The following is an 18,848-nucleotide window of genomic DNA, read 5'->3' on the forward strand; positions in this document are numbered from 1 at the left end:
CTTTGATGTCATGGCGGTTAAATCGCAGGTGCAAATAATAAAACTGACCAATGGCTGAATTCAATTTAGTGCCCTCAGTGTTTCATTCTATTGTGCATGCTACTATGTCAAATCAGGATATAATCATACCAAATACATAATGTCTTTCATTGTTTTTTATTTTAAGATGCAACTCATTACAGAGGATCGTAATTGGAAATGTATTGTAATGGTTGTTTGAGAAACTTCTTATAGCTACATCTTTTTCAAAGGCTTTTGATACTTGATTGACCCAGGGGAAAAACAATAAAGATTAGAGAGCTGCAATTCTATGTTTTGATGTCGTACTGGTCCAGGTGTAAGGGACTCCTGGTTCTTCTTCAAATCCCCTTTAAGAAAGTTGATTAAAAAAAACGTCAGCACACTCCAAATGTCGACATGAAGTATTTTTTTTATTGTCTGGAAAGCATATTCTGTTATAGGGTGCTTTAGATGTAGACAAAAGCATTTAATTGAGTGTTTTAATAGCTACCTCTTTTAAGTTTGAAATGTTAATGACACAATTTCATTTATCAATGCCAAAATGCTATTAGCACTGCAATGATTTCATCTATACATGAATGAGTTCACGCCAGTTGTTCTTCCAAAATAAAAGGTATCATTTATTCTTTTTTTACACCGTATATATAGTATCTGTTACAGACATCTAGCACTTAAACTTTGTAAGTGCTAGTAGAAAAGTGCACACCAACAAGTGGGGGAACAGTATTTGACCTTTAACCATGAACCTTTTTCATACAAGGATTAATATCTGATGCTACAACAATAGAAAGATCTGATAAACGACAAAAATGAAACCGATCCCAAATGATTAGACATTTTGTAAAACTCTAACGGAATTTTCAGAATGCAGAAATGCAATGATAACTGTCTAGCATTTATTGGGTAACACTCTGCCTCTAAAACACTTAGTGTTGTCTTTTTGGGATCATTGAAAGCTCAAACAAGTCACTTGAAGGGTTTACTCAAACTTGATTCCCTGGGCCAGAGGAAGATCCTTGCTGTAGTTTATCGTGCAGGTTGAACGCCTCATGTACTGCTTCCAGGAGTCACTGCCAGACTCTCTTCCGCCTCCCGTGTGTTTCTCTCCACCAAAGGCTCCTCCGATCTCGGCTCCACTTGTAGGAATATTGACATTCACGATGCCGCAGTCGGATCCTTTGGGCCCCAGCCAACGGAAAACTCTACCCATATCTTTGGTGAAGATGCTGCTGGACAGGCCCTGCTGCACCTCGTTGTTCCAGGCGAACGCCTCCTCCTCTGTCTTGAACTTGAGGACGTACAGTATGGGGACAAAGGTTTCAGTGTGGACAATGGGAGCGTCATGCGCAAGCCCTGTGATGATGGTGGGCTCTACGTAGTTTCCAGGGCGGTCCATCACCTTTCCGCCATAGACGACGGTGCCACCCTGCTGCTTGGCCTGCTCAATAGCTGCCAGATACTGATCCACAGCTTGTTTGGTGTGCAGAGGCCCATAAAGGGTGGTGGGATCCCAGGGGTCTCCAATTCTGACTTGTTTGTAGGCCTTGGCGACCCTCTCAACCACTGTGTCGTGGACGCTCTCGTGCAGCATCAGCCTCCTGGTGGTGGTGCAGCGCTGGCCCGCGGTTCCCACAGCTGCAAAGACGGAGGCGGGCACCACAAGATTCAGGTCAGCATCCTCAAACACGATGATAGCATTGTTACCACCGAGTTCCAGAAGCTTACGACCGAACCTATCCTGCACCGTCATGGCCACCATCTTGCCAACGTTAGTGCTTCCGGTGAACGACACCAGATCCACCCGCTCATCCTTCGCCATGGCTGAGCCGATATCAGCACCTCCGCAGGTCATGGAGCAGATAGCACCAGGCAGGTTGTTCCGCTCCAGCACCTCGGCCACGATCTTAGAAACTGCAACACTTGTAAGGGGTGTGGTTGGAGCTCCTTTCCAGAGGCAGACGTTGCCACAGGTCAGAGCGATGGCGTTGTTCCAGCCATAGACAGCCACTGGGAAGTTGAAGGCAGTGATGATACCGACGAGACCAACTGGGTTCCACTGTTCGATCAGGGCATGCCCTGGTCTCTCTGATGGCAGCATTGGCCCACCAATCATTCTCGACAGACCAACAGCATAATCACAGACATCAACGTATTCCTGAACTTCTCCCACTCCCTCAACATAGATTTTGCCCATTTCTAGAGACACCAGGCTCCCAAGGACGTTAATCTTCTTTCTAAGTGCATCTCCAATCTGCCTCACTATCTCCCCTCTTTTGGGAGCTGGAATATCTGCCCATATCTTCCAAGCCTCCTTCGTCTTCTGGACAGTTTCTTCATATTCTGCCATGGTCGCCTGGGTCACTCTGGCGATTGGCTCATTGTTGGCAGGACAGTATGAAGTGATGACCTCGCCGCTGCCTCCCCATTTCCCATTGTAAACGCCAGGGTTGTCCTCAGACAGGCCCAGTTCTTTCAGCCAGGAGTATTTGGGCTGGTTGATGAGGAGACCTGACATGGCTGCTGACTGCTGGCAGTGGGCAGATGCAAATTTGTTTCTCAATAGGAGCCGGCTGTGACGGGCAAAGGTCAGGGTGAGGCAGCGCTGCATGGGTGCTGGAAGTAAACCAAGTTAAAAAGTTATTTTACAAGTTTAAAAAAATGGAACCTCATGTATAAAGGATTGTTGACATTGTTGACTAAGAAAAGCTTTCAGATGAGCTTGTTATGTTTAGAGCTGGAACCTTCATAGTTATTATTCTGTTGATTAAGTATTTGAGATATATTGAGCAATGGTTTAGTCAATAACATTTCGAAAAATTATATATTATTCAGTTTAAAATAAAAAAAAAGGAAAACTATACAAATTCTCACATTTGCAAATCCTGAATCATAGAATATCTGTTTTATAGATTAAAAAATCAATTACATGATTATCAAAGTAATATCTTAACATTTGTACGTCAATAGATTAATCAATTACGGGACCATTCAAATCCGTATCTGCTGTTTTCAAACTCAAAAGTTAACGTTCAATTTCAAAATGAATGAACTACTTCAAAAAATAGCTTGAACTGCGTCATAGTCATCTGCAGGACACAGTTAATGTCCTTCAGGGAATGACGACAGTCAACAGGTGTTGACCAGAGACTGCTGGTATAAAAATAGGAATTTTTAGTTATATTGATTCCTAGGTATCATTTACATAACAGAATTGTTAAAGATATTCTTATTTGTTTCGAAAAGACAAGTCGATTAATCAAAATGAACCATATTGATTAAAGATTATTAATCTACAACAAATGTGTTAATTGATATCACGTTTCCCAATTTTACTGTACCAAATATCCACTGGTTTCAAAGGTTTAAAATGTAAATACATGTTCTGCTTTTGATAGTTGCCAATGTAATGGAAACAAATCTCTGCGTGTTTTGCACTGTTGGTGACACTAAAAAGGCAATTTTGAGAGGTCACCTTGGCCTCCATTGCTTTTTTTCACTATACAATAGATCAATACTGAAAATGCATTTTATTCTCATATAAAATATGTGCCTGTATACAACATAGCAGGAAGTGAACATAACACAAGCCACCCGTTAATCAATATGCATCAGAAATGTGACTAGATATTACTCATGCTTGTGGAGTTGGATAGTCTATCAATTATAAACTCACACATCTTCATAGACTTAAAATATCTAGCAAGCAAGTTACTCAACATTTTACAACCTGTGCGCTTGCGCATTAACCCAACTTTGGACAACCCACGAGGCTGTGCAAAATTGGACTTTAAATATGGAACTAAGAACATAAAAACCAAACAGTAAGAAATTACAATATCACTGAATGTACACACTAAAAATAATAATGCGAAGTTAGCATTTCAGATATTGCAAATAAGTAGTAGTGTTGCTACTTTTGCAGCTTGAAGTGACATGGTTGCCGAGATCAGCGTCAATCTTGTTTAGTCTAAACGACCGTGATCCAAGGTCCTGCAGTAAACACTCACTAACATCACCTCAGCGTTATAAAACATGCTCTTACACTTCATGCACATAACTTTGTAATGGTTAAAAGTAAGTTAGTGCTTCTTATGTATCAGTTTTTCACTCACGTTGATATAAAGAACGCAGGGCCACGTCCACTTCAGAGCATGGAAATACTTGCAGGATGTTTCCGTCACAGCTGAAGCGGAAGTACCCACGCTGTGCTGCGTCCTGATTGGTCCGACGTGTGGCGCCTGCTTTGTTAGATTGATCCATGCTAACATACTCCCTTTGTTGTGATTAACCGTTTAGCGGTTGTGTTTCTGCTTTAATAACTTATATTAAGATTGTTGCCGTTGAGATAATCCAAACCATGAGTGGCGGAGTGTATGGAGGCGGTGAGTGGGCTCTAATGATTAAAATAAAACGAAACCGTTATACACGCTTTAGCCAGCTTTAAAGTTAGCTTGCTATGCTATCTGTGCTAACGTTTAGCTCCGCGGTAGACCGAAGCAACATTCTTGCGAACATCTTTAACTGTTTTTAAGAATATGTGCATTTACAATGTTAAGTGCGTAGTGTTGTGGCTTGATCTTAGGTGTGTTTATGCAACAACCCTGTAACTCCGGTGCCGCTTAGCTAGCCAGCTAGCTAGCAAGGAAATGAATGAAAGTGTGTGTCCCGATCTCACATTCAGTTCCGTTTGTGTAACGTTGTTAAAGCTTTCTTGGAGTTGGAGATACATGTTTCCATTCTGCTTGAAATAACCGTTTTTCGGGATAAGGTCTCTACATCTTAACCTCTCTGTTGACATTATGTAATCGAAGATAACACTTCAGATGTATTTTGCAGAACTTAATAACTTCTTTATTAGATGGATCAGTTGTTTTTGGTACTTTAATATGCCTTTCAAATTCAAATAAGCTTCACTAGCATCATTGCAGATCAGATCTCTACATTTACAAAGTTTTATAGATGTTTAGAAGTAAATATACAGCAAATATTAAGAATAGTATACAATATTAGACTGATTATACGTAAATGTGCAGATTTACACTGAACATATTAACATGCATTCACACAAATGCAGAGTAATTCCCATATAAGTATGCATGCAGGGATGAATAATAAAGCTCAGGGAATACAGAAAATATTGCACCTTGGAAAACCCGACCCACAATTTAATTTAATCAACATATGGGTTGCAAGTTGACCGTTACAAATGATTATCCACCATTGCTTTTCAGAGAGGACCCTGTTTTATGGTATTGTTTGTATTCTGGTGTAATGGAGTTTAAAAGTTTGAAATGCTTTGGACTGTTTTCTTCATTAAACAATTATATTGAAAGACAATCAATTATCTTATTGAATTATTGTCTGGCCCTATGTTGATTGTAATGATAACCATGCCTTACAATTAAATTTACATTCAGCAACGGGAACCTCGTGCAATCTATATTTTGTATTGTTAACTCTCTATGCCACTTTTTAAGTATTTTAATTTTAATTTCTGAACACACTGCTGCTTTTGTAACAAAATAATTTCCCAAATTGGGATCAATAACGTATATATCTATCTTATCTAAAGGCAGCTTTACTACAATATACTAAAACACTTTATTTTGCTTTAAGCACCAGGAAAAGCACTATATAAATAACATGTATTATTATTATTATTATTATTTATTATTATTTAATAGATCTGACAAATCCAGAAAAACAGCCTGTGTAGCGAATTTGTGAAAGTTGAAAAGACATAAAAGTAAAATGTTAGTAAGTACAACATACTAACCTGATATATAACAATTCCACTTGTGATTTGCATTTTCACACCACATTTCACAAGGTAAAACAATGTTTATTGTACATAGAGCTTGCCATTTATCGTATCAGAGGAGTTAGTTTAACAATCAATAGCCTCTGCATCAGGGTCAATAAATGGTGTTATTTTACAATTGTTTAGTTAAAGTAATTCATTTACTTTCTGTATTTCATCTTAATAACTATTTTGATTCAGTTTTTTGCGCTTAGTTAACATTTAGATTTAATTGACGAGGCATTAATAACCAACATGTGGATCGAGCACAGATGATCAATATGCATACAAAGTATGTATAGTATTTGATGAGGAGGTAAACTATACGTACTAACCTCTCAGGTCTATATATATATATTTTTAGAGTTTAATTCACATTTTTTGTGATTCTTTGCAGATGAGGTGGGAGCTCTGGTGTTCGACATTGGCTCATACACTGTAAGAGCTGGCTATGCAGGAGAAGACTGTCCCAAGGTAAGTGGATCACTCAGATGACCTGATTAACTATGTGCATTTGTCTTTCTCTGAGCATCCTTATCTTCCCTCCTGGGGTCTGTCAATGTCAAGAAATGAGGGCTGTCACCCTGGAGACAGACGGCATGAATTCAGTTCAGATCTTTCTGGATGCTTGCTTAGGTTTTGATTTATCTATAATTTAGGTAGAATGTTGATTATATAAATATCAGTTGGATAAGAGAAATGTTAAAGATGGCATTTATCTCTGTAATATTGGCCCTGTGAAAATACCCCCGATTGGATGTACTGGTCATCGTATGGTATAACATTCAGTTATATTTGTATACTTTGCATGATATAATGCTTAACCCCAACCTATCATCACCATCCTTACACTTTCCTGTTTTCAAAAATATAATATGTTGTACTTATTAGGGATGTTACGAAAAAACAGATATGTAGTTATTAATGACACCCAGTGAAATTACACAATTATCAATACCCAGTTTGGTGCCTCTGAGAAATCCAAACAGATAACAATACATCTGATTTACTACACAATATACTTTATTTCCATTTTTAAAGGCCTTATAGTTTCGACTTTAATCAATTGTATGTGTATTGAAGAACAAGAACTCAATTCAACAACTCAATTCACGTTTCTCAAAAAACAAAATTTTACATGATTATATTTTTAGAGCTGCACCGAATGGGAAATTCTTGGCCGAAACCGATACCGAAAATAGGAAACAGTTGGCCGAATGCCGAAAGGCCGAAAATGATTAATAGAAATATATTTATATATATATAATGTATACATTTTTTACCAATGTTGTTCAGCTAGCTGATTATGGAAAAATACATGATTATGGCAAAACTTAACTTAAATAATAATCACTATTATGGGTCCATAAAACATTTATTAAGCACTTTTGAATGCATACAGTACATTAATTCCAAGTCAAGTGCATTTTCTTTTCTCTGTAGGATAACTACAACAAAGTGCATTCAGAACAAAGCCAAGGTGCTTTAAAACTGCAAAAACATCTAGGCCGGTAGGCCCACAACAAAATAGTGTAAATAAAGACTGTAACAGCCAGGCCTTCAACAACAACAAATGCACCTATAAGTTTGGTAACCTAACGTGTTGTTGTGATGACGACGTAATCAAAACGCGGCTACAAGCACGGCGCGCAACCATGCTCGCGGCTGGCTCACAGCCAACATGTCTGCCGCTTGGAGATATTTCAAAATATCAGAGAAAGAGGCGCGGATTGCAATTTGTAAAACGTGTTCAGCTGACATTTCTCGAGGGGGTGTAACTGCAAAGACTTTCACCACTTCGGGATTACTCCACCACTTGAAATCAAAAATCCCGGACAAATATGCGGATTATGATCAACGTAACCCTGTTCTCTGACTTTCGGTGATATTTTTTCGGTGCTAAAACCCTTTCGGCCGAAAGTGCCTATTTAACCATTTTCGGCCGATAATTTTCGGTGGCCGAATATTCGGTGCATCCCTATATATTTTGACACAAGGAACCTCGCAGAAGATTGTTAAAGCAAAAGTATAGGTATATTTGACGTTTTTTTAATAAAACACAATCAAATAAGAGGCGTGCGGAATATTTCAAAACTAAAAAATATTACAATTTACAAAAGTAGACATCATGACCCAGTTACTCAAGATGATCCACAGAGCATTTTGTGAGCTGTTTAATATAGGATTTAGGATTTTCTTCTACTTGAATACACCAGCATACCGTATGACCGTAGATGCACACTTCCTTCTGTCTGGTGACACAGTGGTGCACACAATAAGTCCCTTTTTGAGTGTCATAACCTGTATTGTGTCCTGTTTTGTATCGGCTCAGGCGGACTTCCCTACGGTGATAGGCGTGACCCTCGACCGAGAGGATGGCAGCACGCCAATGGAGACGGATGGTGAAAAGACCAAGCAGAGTGGCACCACCTACTTTATTGATACCAACCAGCTGAGGGTACCCCGGGAGAGCATGGAGGTCATGTCTCCGCTCAAGAATGGCATGAGTGAGTGTTGATTCATGGCGTGCAATTATTATTAAAGAACATTAAGGTATTTAATTGCTGTGTTCTTGTGTTAGTCTAAGGGATTTGCCAGGCTGTCTTCTGCTTATCTGCAGTGCTTACAACCCTTATGAACATACATGAGGGGTTTGTATAACCCCCCCCTTTTTATCTTGGTCTGTGACGTAAACTTTCCAATGAATATTGATAATCCTGTCTGCTTGATCCACAACCATAATTAGACTACTTCGGTCTGACTGCGATCCATCTTCGTAGGTGAACTTGTCAGAACTCTGAGTGACCTATAGACTGCCGTTCATCATCAATATTAATGAGGTTATTTGAAGACCAAGATAACTCATTAACATGAGCTCCAACATGAGCCTATAGTGTAGGGCTGTGCGATTATGGCAAAAATCATAATCACGATTATTTTGACGATTATTCATTGAACATTTATTGAACTTTAAAACAAATAATATTTTACCAATAAACAAGATCAACAAATATGTTGGAGCGCAATTACAAAACCATACTAAACATATATTAATATGATAAATAAAAATAAATTAGACCAAAATAAATTAAATCAAATATGTTGCAGTGCACTGTCACAACCTGAAAACATATAGCCAACATATTCAACATATTCCACTAGCTTAAATGTTGAAGGCTGGCCAACCGTCATGGTCCAGAAGTAACAGGAAATAAATGTTGAACTACAATTTAAGACCAAATAAAAATGTTTTGGCCACCATGGCAAATGCTGGTAGAGCTCGTGTCATCTCTTAAAGATTTTTTGCAAGAAACACCAGCCTGTTTACATGGTCTGGTTTCAGAGATGAGCGCAGGCAGGTGATAATATTGCCACCTGTACTGAAGACGCTCTCTGAAGAGGAACTTGTGGCAGTGCTGCCACATATGACACAGGAAAAAAAGAAAAGACTCTGAACCCTTTCTTCGCCATTATATAAAAATAGTGTTGCTACAGTATAAATTAGGCTTACTAATAAGACAACTCAGATCTGGAGCTACACAGGAATCTGCTGCCAAAGTGCAATAAAAAAGACAAAATTAATAGAATCAAACCCATTTTTTGTTGCATTTTAGTAGAGTATAAAAAGAAATGCCTTTAAAATATGATGCAAGCAACACTAGTTTCTTAACCTGAATTGATAATAGACTATAATCAATTTAAACAGAACAGATCTTAATGTTTGCATTCTTATACCATTTTGTACAATATTTATAATGAATAAGTTCAAACAAACCAAAACTTACAGCTGATTAATAACGGTATCTAACTTGAGTTTTTATTATATCAAAAACCTGTTGAAATGCTACTGTTATTTTTACTGTCCCCAAAAAGCGCGCCGGCAGCCTCCAGGAATGCTTCTTTCACAACTTCGCCGTCTTTGAAAGACTTCATGTGTTTCGCAAGAACGTGACTAACACGATAAGATGCTATGGCAGCAGCCTTGCTCTTGTTGTTGGGCCTGGTGAAAATGGACTACCGTGCATTTAGCTGTCCTTTCAGGCCCCTCCCCTTTTGGGAGCGTAGGGCAGAATTAGGAGGGAATTCCGTCTCGCAGCGTTTGTGCACTGTTTTGAAATGCCGCTCCTAAATGTACTCTTCTTCGATAAAGTCACGCTCGCATTGCAGATGAGACAGAGGGACTTTGAATTGGAATAGATACAAAAAGAATCATCCTCCCACTCGGAGCGAAAATTATATATTTTGGGCTTTTTTGCTTCTGCCATAATTGCGGTCTTGTGTGTGTGCGGACTGTCACTCCTGTTGATACGGACAACGTGAAAATGAACAACGCGAAATAGTGCACTGCCCACCAGCCACGCCCGACACATGGGGTCACGCCGGCCAATCACAAAGCTTTGGTGCGTTCAAGTGCATTATTCTGGCACAGGAAGATTATGTTACAGGACATTAACGATAAAACAGAATATTGTTGTTCCATTTTTAGACACATCTCGCGATCGACTGGTTGGGCACCCCTGGGCTAGACCATAGGTCCGTTGTGGTGGCAAAGTAGTCAGCTGAAGCCACATCTCTCAACTTCCCCACGGCATTTGTCATATAGCGCAGGCAGCGCAGACCTGCTGAAATAGTACCGAGACGGCATCGCGTAACGCTTGTCCAACGTGTTGACAAGTTGCTTAAAGCCCTGGTTGCTAACAATGCTAACTGGGCACATACCTTTAGCGATGTGAAATGTAATGGCACCTGTAATATCTCTGTGTCTCTGCAAGCTCGTTGTGTAGGCCGTTGCTCTGTACAATGCATCCTGAATCGATGACTGTGATGATGTGGTGGATGAAGTCGAGCGGGCATCTGCTTTTTGTTGTATTATTGCCCGGTCGTATTGCACTTTGTGGTTGTAATTCAGATGATTACAGAGATTGGTTGTGTTAGCGTGTGGTGCCAACACAACCTGGTAACTGTAATTTGTTTTGCTCCACGTCGGACTCCTGAAAGCCAAAGTACTTCCAAATAGTGGAAATAGTTTTACCCTTCTTTTTAACGAGTTGCTGCTCTTGTTCTGATATCTTCGCTCGCGCTGAACACTCACAACACATGGCACTCCCACGTGGCTGAGTGGGCTTTTAGGGAGGGGCAAAAGCGCACCCAGCAAAATAATCGTACTTTGTCAATTATGCTGTTTTCATAATCGTCGCAAGCCGTAATCGCGATTGAAATACGATTAATTGCACAGCCCTACTTTAGTGTCCTTTTTAGTGGAAGACAGACCCTCTCCGTCTTGGGTTCACTGCCATGTCTGCTTGATAGTCATAATACTTTCCCATCCTTGTTTGTTCTTCGCCATCTTCTTCGTCATGGGTGTGTCAGGCATTCAAAACCAGATGTGGGTCGCATGCCCTGAGCTGTCCTTGGTGCTGAACTTGAACTCACTCTTGGATTTTGGATTATTTCCCCATGCTTTTGTACGACTCTTTTTATCCAAAGCAAAGCCTGCAACAGACAAATATTTGGCTGATCAACTACATTTTTTTTATTGTTCATAAATTATTTCTTTAGTCTACAAAAAGTACATTTAATAAAAGTTTAAAATGCAAAAAACAGTTATTCATTTCCCCATCTGTTAATCGATTAGTAAATTGTCTAATTATGCATTACATCCTGTTCTATGAAAGCCACCTTTTGCTGGTGTGTTTGATTTGAGTCACCTCAGTATTGTAAGTATGCCGACAGCGGATATTAAACAAGCGCTCCGGTGCACTGACCTAGCGGATGATGCTCTTCAGAATCTGGTCCAGTGGAGTTTGGTGTGAGGCTATTTAGAGAAACCATACGTGTGACACCAAATTAATTGCAGCCGAACAGCACTGTGGGACTTCAGGCTCCCTCTGAGGGCTGACCTGGAACATCGGTGCCTGACGCTCAAATTATTATCTAAAAAAGCTCATCATCGCACTATTTTCTTCACCATCTGACCCAGTTATGACGATGATAGATACATTTATTTTGTGACGTAGGTCTGTAACTGAAGACATAAATAGATTCCTTTTTATAAAGAGGTTTTTCAAGACCTAGCTAATATGTGCTTGAAATGTTTCTATGTTTGTGAACATGACTTTCCCAATGGTAAAGAACATATAAGGATTGTCCTCCAGTTTAAAACACCCATCTTTTTTATTTAGGTTTCCACCATACAGCACATTATTTCCAAAAAGAGGATGCTTTTACTTTCACCTATAATAACTCAAAAAAGGAAACCACCAGACTCAGGGACAGTTTCATTCCACAGGCCACACGACTGTTAAACACCTGAACTAAGAACATCCATAACATTCACCTGTTTGCAACTTACAAATGATTTATTACTTGTATATAGACTCTGTAGAATTGTACTACTTCTATTCTATTTTATTGTAATTACTTGCACTATTTGATCAGTTTTATCTGTTTCTTGTGTTGCCCTGTTGGAGGAGCCTGTGACCTAAGATTTTCATCGACATAACTGTAGCTATGTACGAATGACAATAAAAGCCTTGAATCTGAAATAGTCAATCGGCATTTATTTGTCAGTGTTTTCACATTTAACAAGCCTTGTCCTTGTTATCCCTTCCATCCCCTTTACAGTTGAGGATTGGGACAGTTTTCAGGCCATTTTGGATCACACCTACAAGATGCACTTCAAGTCTGAGCCCAGCCTGCATCCAGTGCTCATGTCAGAAGCATCGGTGAGTCTGAACACAGGCCGCTTGTACTACTGTCACTATACCAAGGACAAACTGTATTCAAATTGTTTACATTTTTCTGCCAACAACAAAGCGCTGGCAGACTATTAAGTGTTTAAAACTTGTTATTTAAATACTTATTGTGGCTGGTGATTTTGTTTGTTTGAGCTGTGATCCACATTTGATGAGTGACCTCCTCAGCTCATGAAGAAATGTGTTGACAATCTGTTGTAAGCAGCCCTTTTTCTGCTTTGTCTCCGCAGTGGAACACACGAGCAAAAAGAGAGAAACTAACAGAGCTGATGTTTGAACATTACAACATTCCTGCCTTCTTCCTCTGCAAATCTGCTGTGCTGTCTGCGTATCCTTTACCACACTCCATCTGGGAAATAATTGGAGAAAGAGCAAATCTTTGCCTTTAAACCCTTTTATTGGATTACTGTTTCTTTAATGAAGAATGCTCAGCGTGTAATGCATCTGTTACATTTTGAAGTGTATTACATTTCCTTTACTCTGAGTGCCTCAGCTTTGCCAATGGGCGATCTACAGGCTTGGTCCTGGACAGCGGCGCCACGCACACCACAGCCATTCCAGTGCATGATGGCTACGTCCTGCAGCAAGGTGAACAATTATCATAAATCCTTCATCATTAGTATATATCATCTACATGCAGAGTTGACCTGCTTTGCATATCAACCAAGTAATAAAGCGACAGTATTCGAAAAGGTATAATCCTTCATTGAAGCATGTGCTACCTTCTATGATTGATGTTGCCCTCTGCTGGTTGGAGGATGCATCTCAGCTGTTCCTACAAATGTTAGTATTTAATAAGCTTCTTTTGCCATTATAGATTATTTTTTGGCGAGAAGGTTTTTCTGCGCGCCATCAAGTTTTCACCTATTCAAGATTTGAATGACTTTTGAGGAGCAAACTAAACTGTGTTGACTAACAAATCTACGTTCTGATACACAGCTGTTAGATTTTGAGCTGCAATGAAAGAGATTGATTCAGGAGATTGCGATTGAGATTTTGAGAGACATGAAGTGGGGAGTTAATGCATATCATGCGAACTTGGATGAGATTTACTGCAGTCCTTCCAATAATGTGTTTTGCATTCTCTCTTGACAGGCATTGTCAAATCGCCCCTGGCTGGAGACTTCATGAGCATGCAGTGTAGGGAGCTGTTTCAAGAGTTAAATGCTGAAATAATCCCCCCGTACATGATTGCATCAAAGGTAAGATAACATGAATTTAGCCCGTCTTATTTTTAATAATCTAGTAGAAATATTTAGCATTACTCTATGCTAAGTTACATTTAGGGTGCAGGACAGGTGAAGATGGTGCCTGTCAAATATTTTTATATTAACATATGTGTATTTCCGTTATTTTGATCAAATCAATTATACAGTAATGCAAGTTTGTTCTTGTTAATACTGTATGATTTGATTTTCCTATTTGCATGTTAATTGGATTTACTGGTTTGGAAAGTTATGTTAAAGCATTAAATATACAGTTTGTCAGGGTGATCGTAATAACTTTGTTGACCATTAGATATACAGTTGCAAGAAAAAGTATGTGAACCCTTTGGAATTACCTGGATTTCTGCATAAGTTGGTCATAAAATGGAGGAAGCCACTGCTGTCCAGAAAAAACATTGCTGCACGTTTGAAGTTTGCAAAAGAGCACCTGGATGTTCCACAGCACTACTGGCAAAATATTCTGTGGACAGATGAAACCAAAGTTGAGTTGTTTGGAAGGAACACACAACGCTATGTGTGGGGAAAAAAAGGCACAGCACACCAACATCAAAACCTCATCCCAACTGTGAAGTATGGTGGAGGGAGCATCATGGTTTGGGGCTGCTTTGCTGCCTCAGGGCCTGGACAGATTGCCATCATCGACGGAAAAATGAATTCTCAAGTTTATCAAGACATTTTGCTGGAGAACTTAAGGCCATCTGTCCACCAATTGAAGCTCAACAGAAGATGGGTGATGCAACAGGACAACGACCCAAAGCACAGAAGTAAATCAACAACAGAATGGATTCAACAGAAGAAAATACGCCTTTTGGAGTGGCCCAGTCAGAGTCCTGACCTCAACCCAATTGAGATGCTGTGGCATGACCTCAAGAGAGCGATCCACACCAGACATCCCAAGAACATTGCTGAACTGAAACAGTTTTGTAAAGAGGAATGGTCCAACATTCCTCCTGACCGTTGTGCAGGTCTGATATGCAACTATAGGAAACGTTTGGTTGAGGTTATTGCTGCCAAAGGAGGGTCAACCAGTTTTTAAATCCAAGGGTTCACCCTGCACTGTGAATGTTTACATGCTGTGTTCAATAAAAACATATAATTGTTTGTGTGGTTTTAGCTTAAGCAGACTGTGTTTGTCTATTCAATAGACAAACACAGTCTGCTTATTGTTGTGACTTAGATGAAGATCAGAACACATTTTATGACCAATTTATGCAGAAATCCAGGTAGTTCCAAAGGGTTCACATACTTTTTCTTTCAACTGTATATCATAAAACAAAAAACAGAGTGATTTAAATATTTAAAGGGAAAACCTGAGAGCCGGATAAATGTAGAACCAGCCTAGACGCAGTAGCACACTTGTCCAAGTTTGTAAAACAAATACAAAAATCCTCACATTTTAAAAAGGGAGACTTCAATTCACTCTTTTCTTGTTTACATGACAGGATGGAGTGCGAGAGGGATCAGCAGCCAGCTGGAAGAAAAAAGAGAAACTACCTCAAGTCACCCGCTCATGGCACAACTACATGTGTAACGTAAGCAGCACACGTGGACTCCTTGACATTTGTTGTATCCCTAATAAATGAATGAATTGTAGATTTGGCTGGTGTGCGTTGTGTTTTGATAAATGTGTGCCAACTTGTCCTTTCTTAATGTTTGCAGTGCGTGATCCAGGACTTCCAGCAAGCTGTGCTGCAGGTGTCAGACTCTCCATATGATGAACAGTAAGCAACTTAATATGTCAATAACATTATACTTTACTTGAACCCTCAGCTTCTGTTGAGGTGTGCATGCCAAAAGTAAGTCTCTTTTTAGATTAGGTTCAAATGTCACCTTCATCTCAATTTAATGATGTCGTCCGATCAAAGGGTCCTGTAACTTGGAGCAGTCAGTTCCACTATTAAAGTTAATTACTGTTTTTTTTAATGAGATAGAAGTTACAAAAACGTGTCTGTATGCTGTACATTATTGTTCTTAGAAAAAAGGAAATTTAAATCAGAATCAGAAGCTCAGACTTAAAAAACCACAACAATCAGCCAAGAAAATATCAACGAGTGCATCTCTACAAGTAACCCCCCCCCTCTCTCATCAGGATTGCTGCACAGATGCCCACAGTGCACTACGAGCTGCCCAACGGCTACAACGCTGACTTTGGAGCTGAGAGGCTGAAGATCCCCGAGGGGCTCTTTGACCCCTCCAATGCCAAGGTGGGGTGCTATTAAGGTGGAGGGAACTGAGCAGCCCAACTAGCTAAACATGCTGCTCAAGGATTGTTAAACTTTAAGGCATTCAAATGTGTTGTTTTTCATGAGAAATGTATCCCTTTAAAAAAAAAAAGTAATTTAATGTTGTTTGTTGTGATCCCTTCAGGGCCTGTCTGGAAACACCATGTTGGGAGTCGGCCACGTTGTGACGACCAGCGTGGGAATGTGTGACATCGACATCCGGCCGGTGAATATCAACATGTTTAAATATGGGTTACACATTTTTTCCTTTTCGACACTTCAGTTGAACTTTTATCCATTTAAATGTGGCCTCTAATAGTCATTAATATCAAATGACTGAACACATCTTGCTTAAACCCTTTAGTTGATGATAAATAGGGCTGCTCGATTATGGCAAAAATCATAATCTCGATTATTTGGGTCAATAATTGTAATTGCGATTATTCACTGACTTTGAAAACATCCATTTATTGGACAAAAGAAATTTGAACAGTATGTTTTTAACAGTTGATTACCCTGAACTTTAAGTATAGTTCAACTGAAAAACCAAAAAAAAAAAAAGTAATAATAAAAAAATTATTGTTTTTATTTCGATTAATTTGTTTTCGTAATCGTTGCAAGCCATAATCGTAATCGTGATTTAAAATACGATTAATTGAGCAGCCCTAATGATACATTTAGCCGGAAAAGTAGATTCATAAAAGGTGAAATTTAGACAAACCTGTAGCTTCAACTAAAATGCTTTCAACAGTGCCTTGAATTTGTATTTGTTGTTCTGTCCAAGACAATTGACAAACAGTATCTGATTGAAATAGATATACTGATGTCAACAAGTACATTAAAATCACATCTCAAGTAGAAAAGGCTATTTGGGGCAAATTCATAAAAATCAATATATTACAATTTTTGGTAATTCATTCATTGCCCTATCCCAAGTGTTGCTATTTTAAAACGGAAACTCTTTGCTGAACCTTTTGACTTTGTGTCTCAGGGTCTTTATGGCAGTGTGGTGGTGACTGGAGGAAACACGCTCATTTCGGGCTTCACAGACCGACTGAACAGAGAACTCTCCCAGAAAACCCCTCCGGTGAGTGAATGCCAAAACTCCCTCACACATCTGATTCAAGATTTGTATCATAGGCCTTGGTTAATGAAAGATTGGTGTATGCACAATTGCTTATGTGGTCCGATCTTAGAAATACAGCCATCAAACCCTACTCTCCTTCCTGTCTGAGTTTAACTTGTTGATCTGTGGTTTGCAGAGCATGAGGCTGAAGCTGATCGCCAACAACACTACAGTGGAGCGCCGGTTCAGTGCCTGGATAGGAGGCTCCATCCTGGCATCACTCGTAAGGACACACTGCAGTTCAAACTAAATATATTACCAACAATTTCTAGATAATGACTAGTTCTTGAGATGAAGGACACAACTAACTCTAACACAATGATGCAATTTAAAGCCCAGATCTGGTGAAAGCAGTTATATACTAGGAAGTGTTTTTTTAATAAAAGGAGCAAAAGGTGTTTAAGGAGCAGCGACATGGTATTCATATCCAAAGATTTTAAGATTATTCTGTACATCTGGATTATTGGAGCCAAAATGCTTTTGCCATTGCTTATTATTTATATTATTATCTTCATTTCAGTTTACACCACGTTTAATTCTTATTGGTTATCACTTCCGGCTATTGTTTTAGCCTCTTTGCGGGGCTTTTGCCGCTACAGTACACCTTTGTTTTTTTTAAGATAATGTAAGAACTTGTATTTCAATAAGTTTACTCTTTAGCCTTATTGCCACTGATTTGATAAAGTGGCTGCAAAATGCATAAGAACTGTATTCCCACATCCAAGTGGCTTGACAGCTTTATCAGTGTTTATTCATGCCTCTCCTACTTTTAAGCTGATTTATTCAAACTAAACATGTTTTCCAGGGAACCTTCCAGCAGATGTGGATTTCCAAACAGGAGTACGAAGAGGGAGGAAAGCAGTGTGTAGACAGGAAGTGCCCTTGATTTGTTATCCAGCCCCTCCATCACTATCATTTCTTCCATAAGCTCAACATCATGAGTCACCCAACCTTGACCCTGGACTCAGGAACGACCACAGATGATCACTCTTGTTTTGTATGATTTGTTTAAAAAAAGATATCTTAAGAGTCTGTCTGAGATTTTCGAAATCAGACATCTGCAAAGTAAACTGTTGCTATGATGAAATGGAGTTTATTTTCCTTTGTTTGTCTCTTTACAGCCATTTTGTTACCTAATCTTTACATTGTCTGTGTTTTGTAGAAACACTCCATCTTTATAGAAAAAACTAATTGTCTGACGTTGACAAAAACCATTTGAAGGTAAACTTTGGAGGAATAACCTTTCAGTTTGGGGTGAATGATGTTTTCGGTTCATAAGCCTTTCTTTGTGTAGTCAGTACGATCGTCAGAGGCCAGACAGTTCTGGCCTCTGCTTATTGGTGTCAAGTCATATAAACCTGTATTTAATTTTAAATGAACCACATATGGTGTTTTAAAAATAAAGTCAGTTTTTGTTAAATATGTGATGAAAGTATAATTTCTTGCTTTAAAATGTAAATGTATTTTTTGTTCTAATTCTTGTATTACATGACATTTTTATTATTGTAAAGTTGCATTCTTAAAGGTGGGGTAGGTAATTCACTTCAGGAACCCTTTGTTATATTCCATGGAATGCTCTTAACATCCCGATTTCAATGAATAAATTAAATGCTTTGACAATAAATATATACAAATATTTCATCTGTGGAAGCCATGGCGCTGTAAAAAGCACGACCAATGATCTTCCTCTGCAGATAA

At 39.1% G+C, this 18,848-nt stretch overlaps 2 protein-coding genes across 2 annotated transcripts; one reads left to right on the top strand and one right to left on the bottom strand.

Annotated features, from left to right (window-relative positions):
• Nucleotides 1-412: 412 nt before the first annotated feature.
• aldh7a1 (aldehyde dehydrogenase 7 family, member A1) lies at nucleotides 413-4,281 on the bottom strand (the record flags this gene model as incomplete). The annotated part of the gene is made up of 2 exons (XM_079688708.1): nucleotides 413-2,634; nucleotides 4,134-4,281. The coding sequence occupies 2 exons, from the start codon at nucleotides 4,279-4,281 to the stop codon at nucleotides 1,001-1,003; spliced, it is 1,782 nt and encodes a 593-aa protein (XP_079544834.1). The 3' UTR covers nucleotides 413-1,000.
• Nucleotides 4,263-18,570, top strand: actl6a (actin-like 6A). Its single transcript, XM_079688716.1, has 14 exons — nucleotides 4,263-4,403; nucleotides 6,219-6,295; nucleotides 8,154-8,328; nucleotides 12,446-12,546; nucleotides 12,807-12,904; nucleotides 13,070-13,164; nucleotides 13,672-13,778; nucleotides 15,245-15,334; nucleotides 15,462-15,523; nucleotides 15,892-16,006; nucleotides 16,170-16,250; nucleotides 17,016-17,111; nucleotides 17,287-17,373; nucleotides 17,956-18,570. The coding sequence occupies exons 1-14, from the start codon at nucleotides 4,379-4,381 to the stop codon at nucleotides 18,034-18,036; spliced, it is 1,290 nt and encodes a 429-aa protein (XP_079544842.1). The 5' UTR covers nucleotides 4,263-4,378; the 3' UTR covers nucleotides 18,037-18,570.
• The last annotated feature ends 278 nt before the right edge of the window (nucleotides 18,571-18,848 follow it).

The sequence above is a fragment of the Notothenia rossii genome (assembly GCF_949606895.1).
Source record: "Notothenia rossii genome assembly, chromosome: 1".
Classification (NCBI taxonomy): Eukaryota; Metazoa; Chordata; class Actinopteri; order Perciformes; family Nototheniidae; genus Notothenia; species Notothenia rossii.

What these genes read in the sequence shown, in the direction of transcription:
- actl6a (XM_079688716.1), top strand. Translation starts at nt 4,379, where the DNA reads ATGAGTGGCGGAGTGTATGGAGGCG. An exon ending in CAGGAGAAGACTGTCCCAAG is followed by an intron (nt 6,296 to 8,153) that starts GTAAGTGGATCA and finishes GTATCGGCTCAG; the next exon opens with GCGGACTTCCCTACGGTGAT. An exon ending in GTGACATCGACATCCGGCCG is followed by an intron (nt 16,251 to 17,015) that starts GTGAATATCAAC and finishes TTTGTGTCTCAG; the next exon opens with GGTCTTTATGGCAGTGTGGT.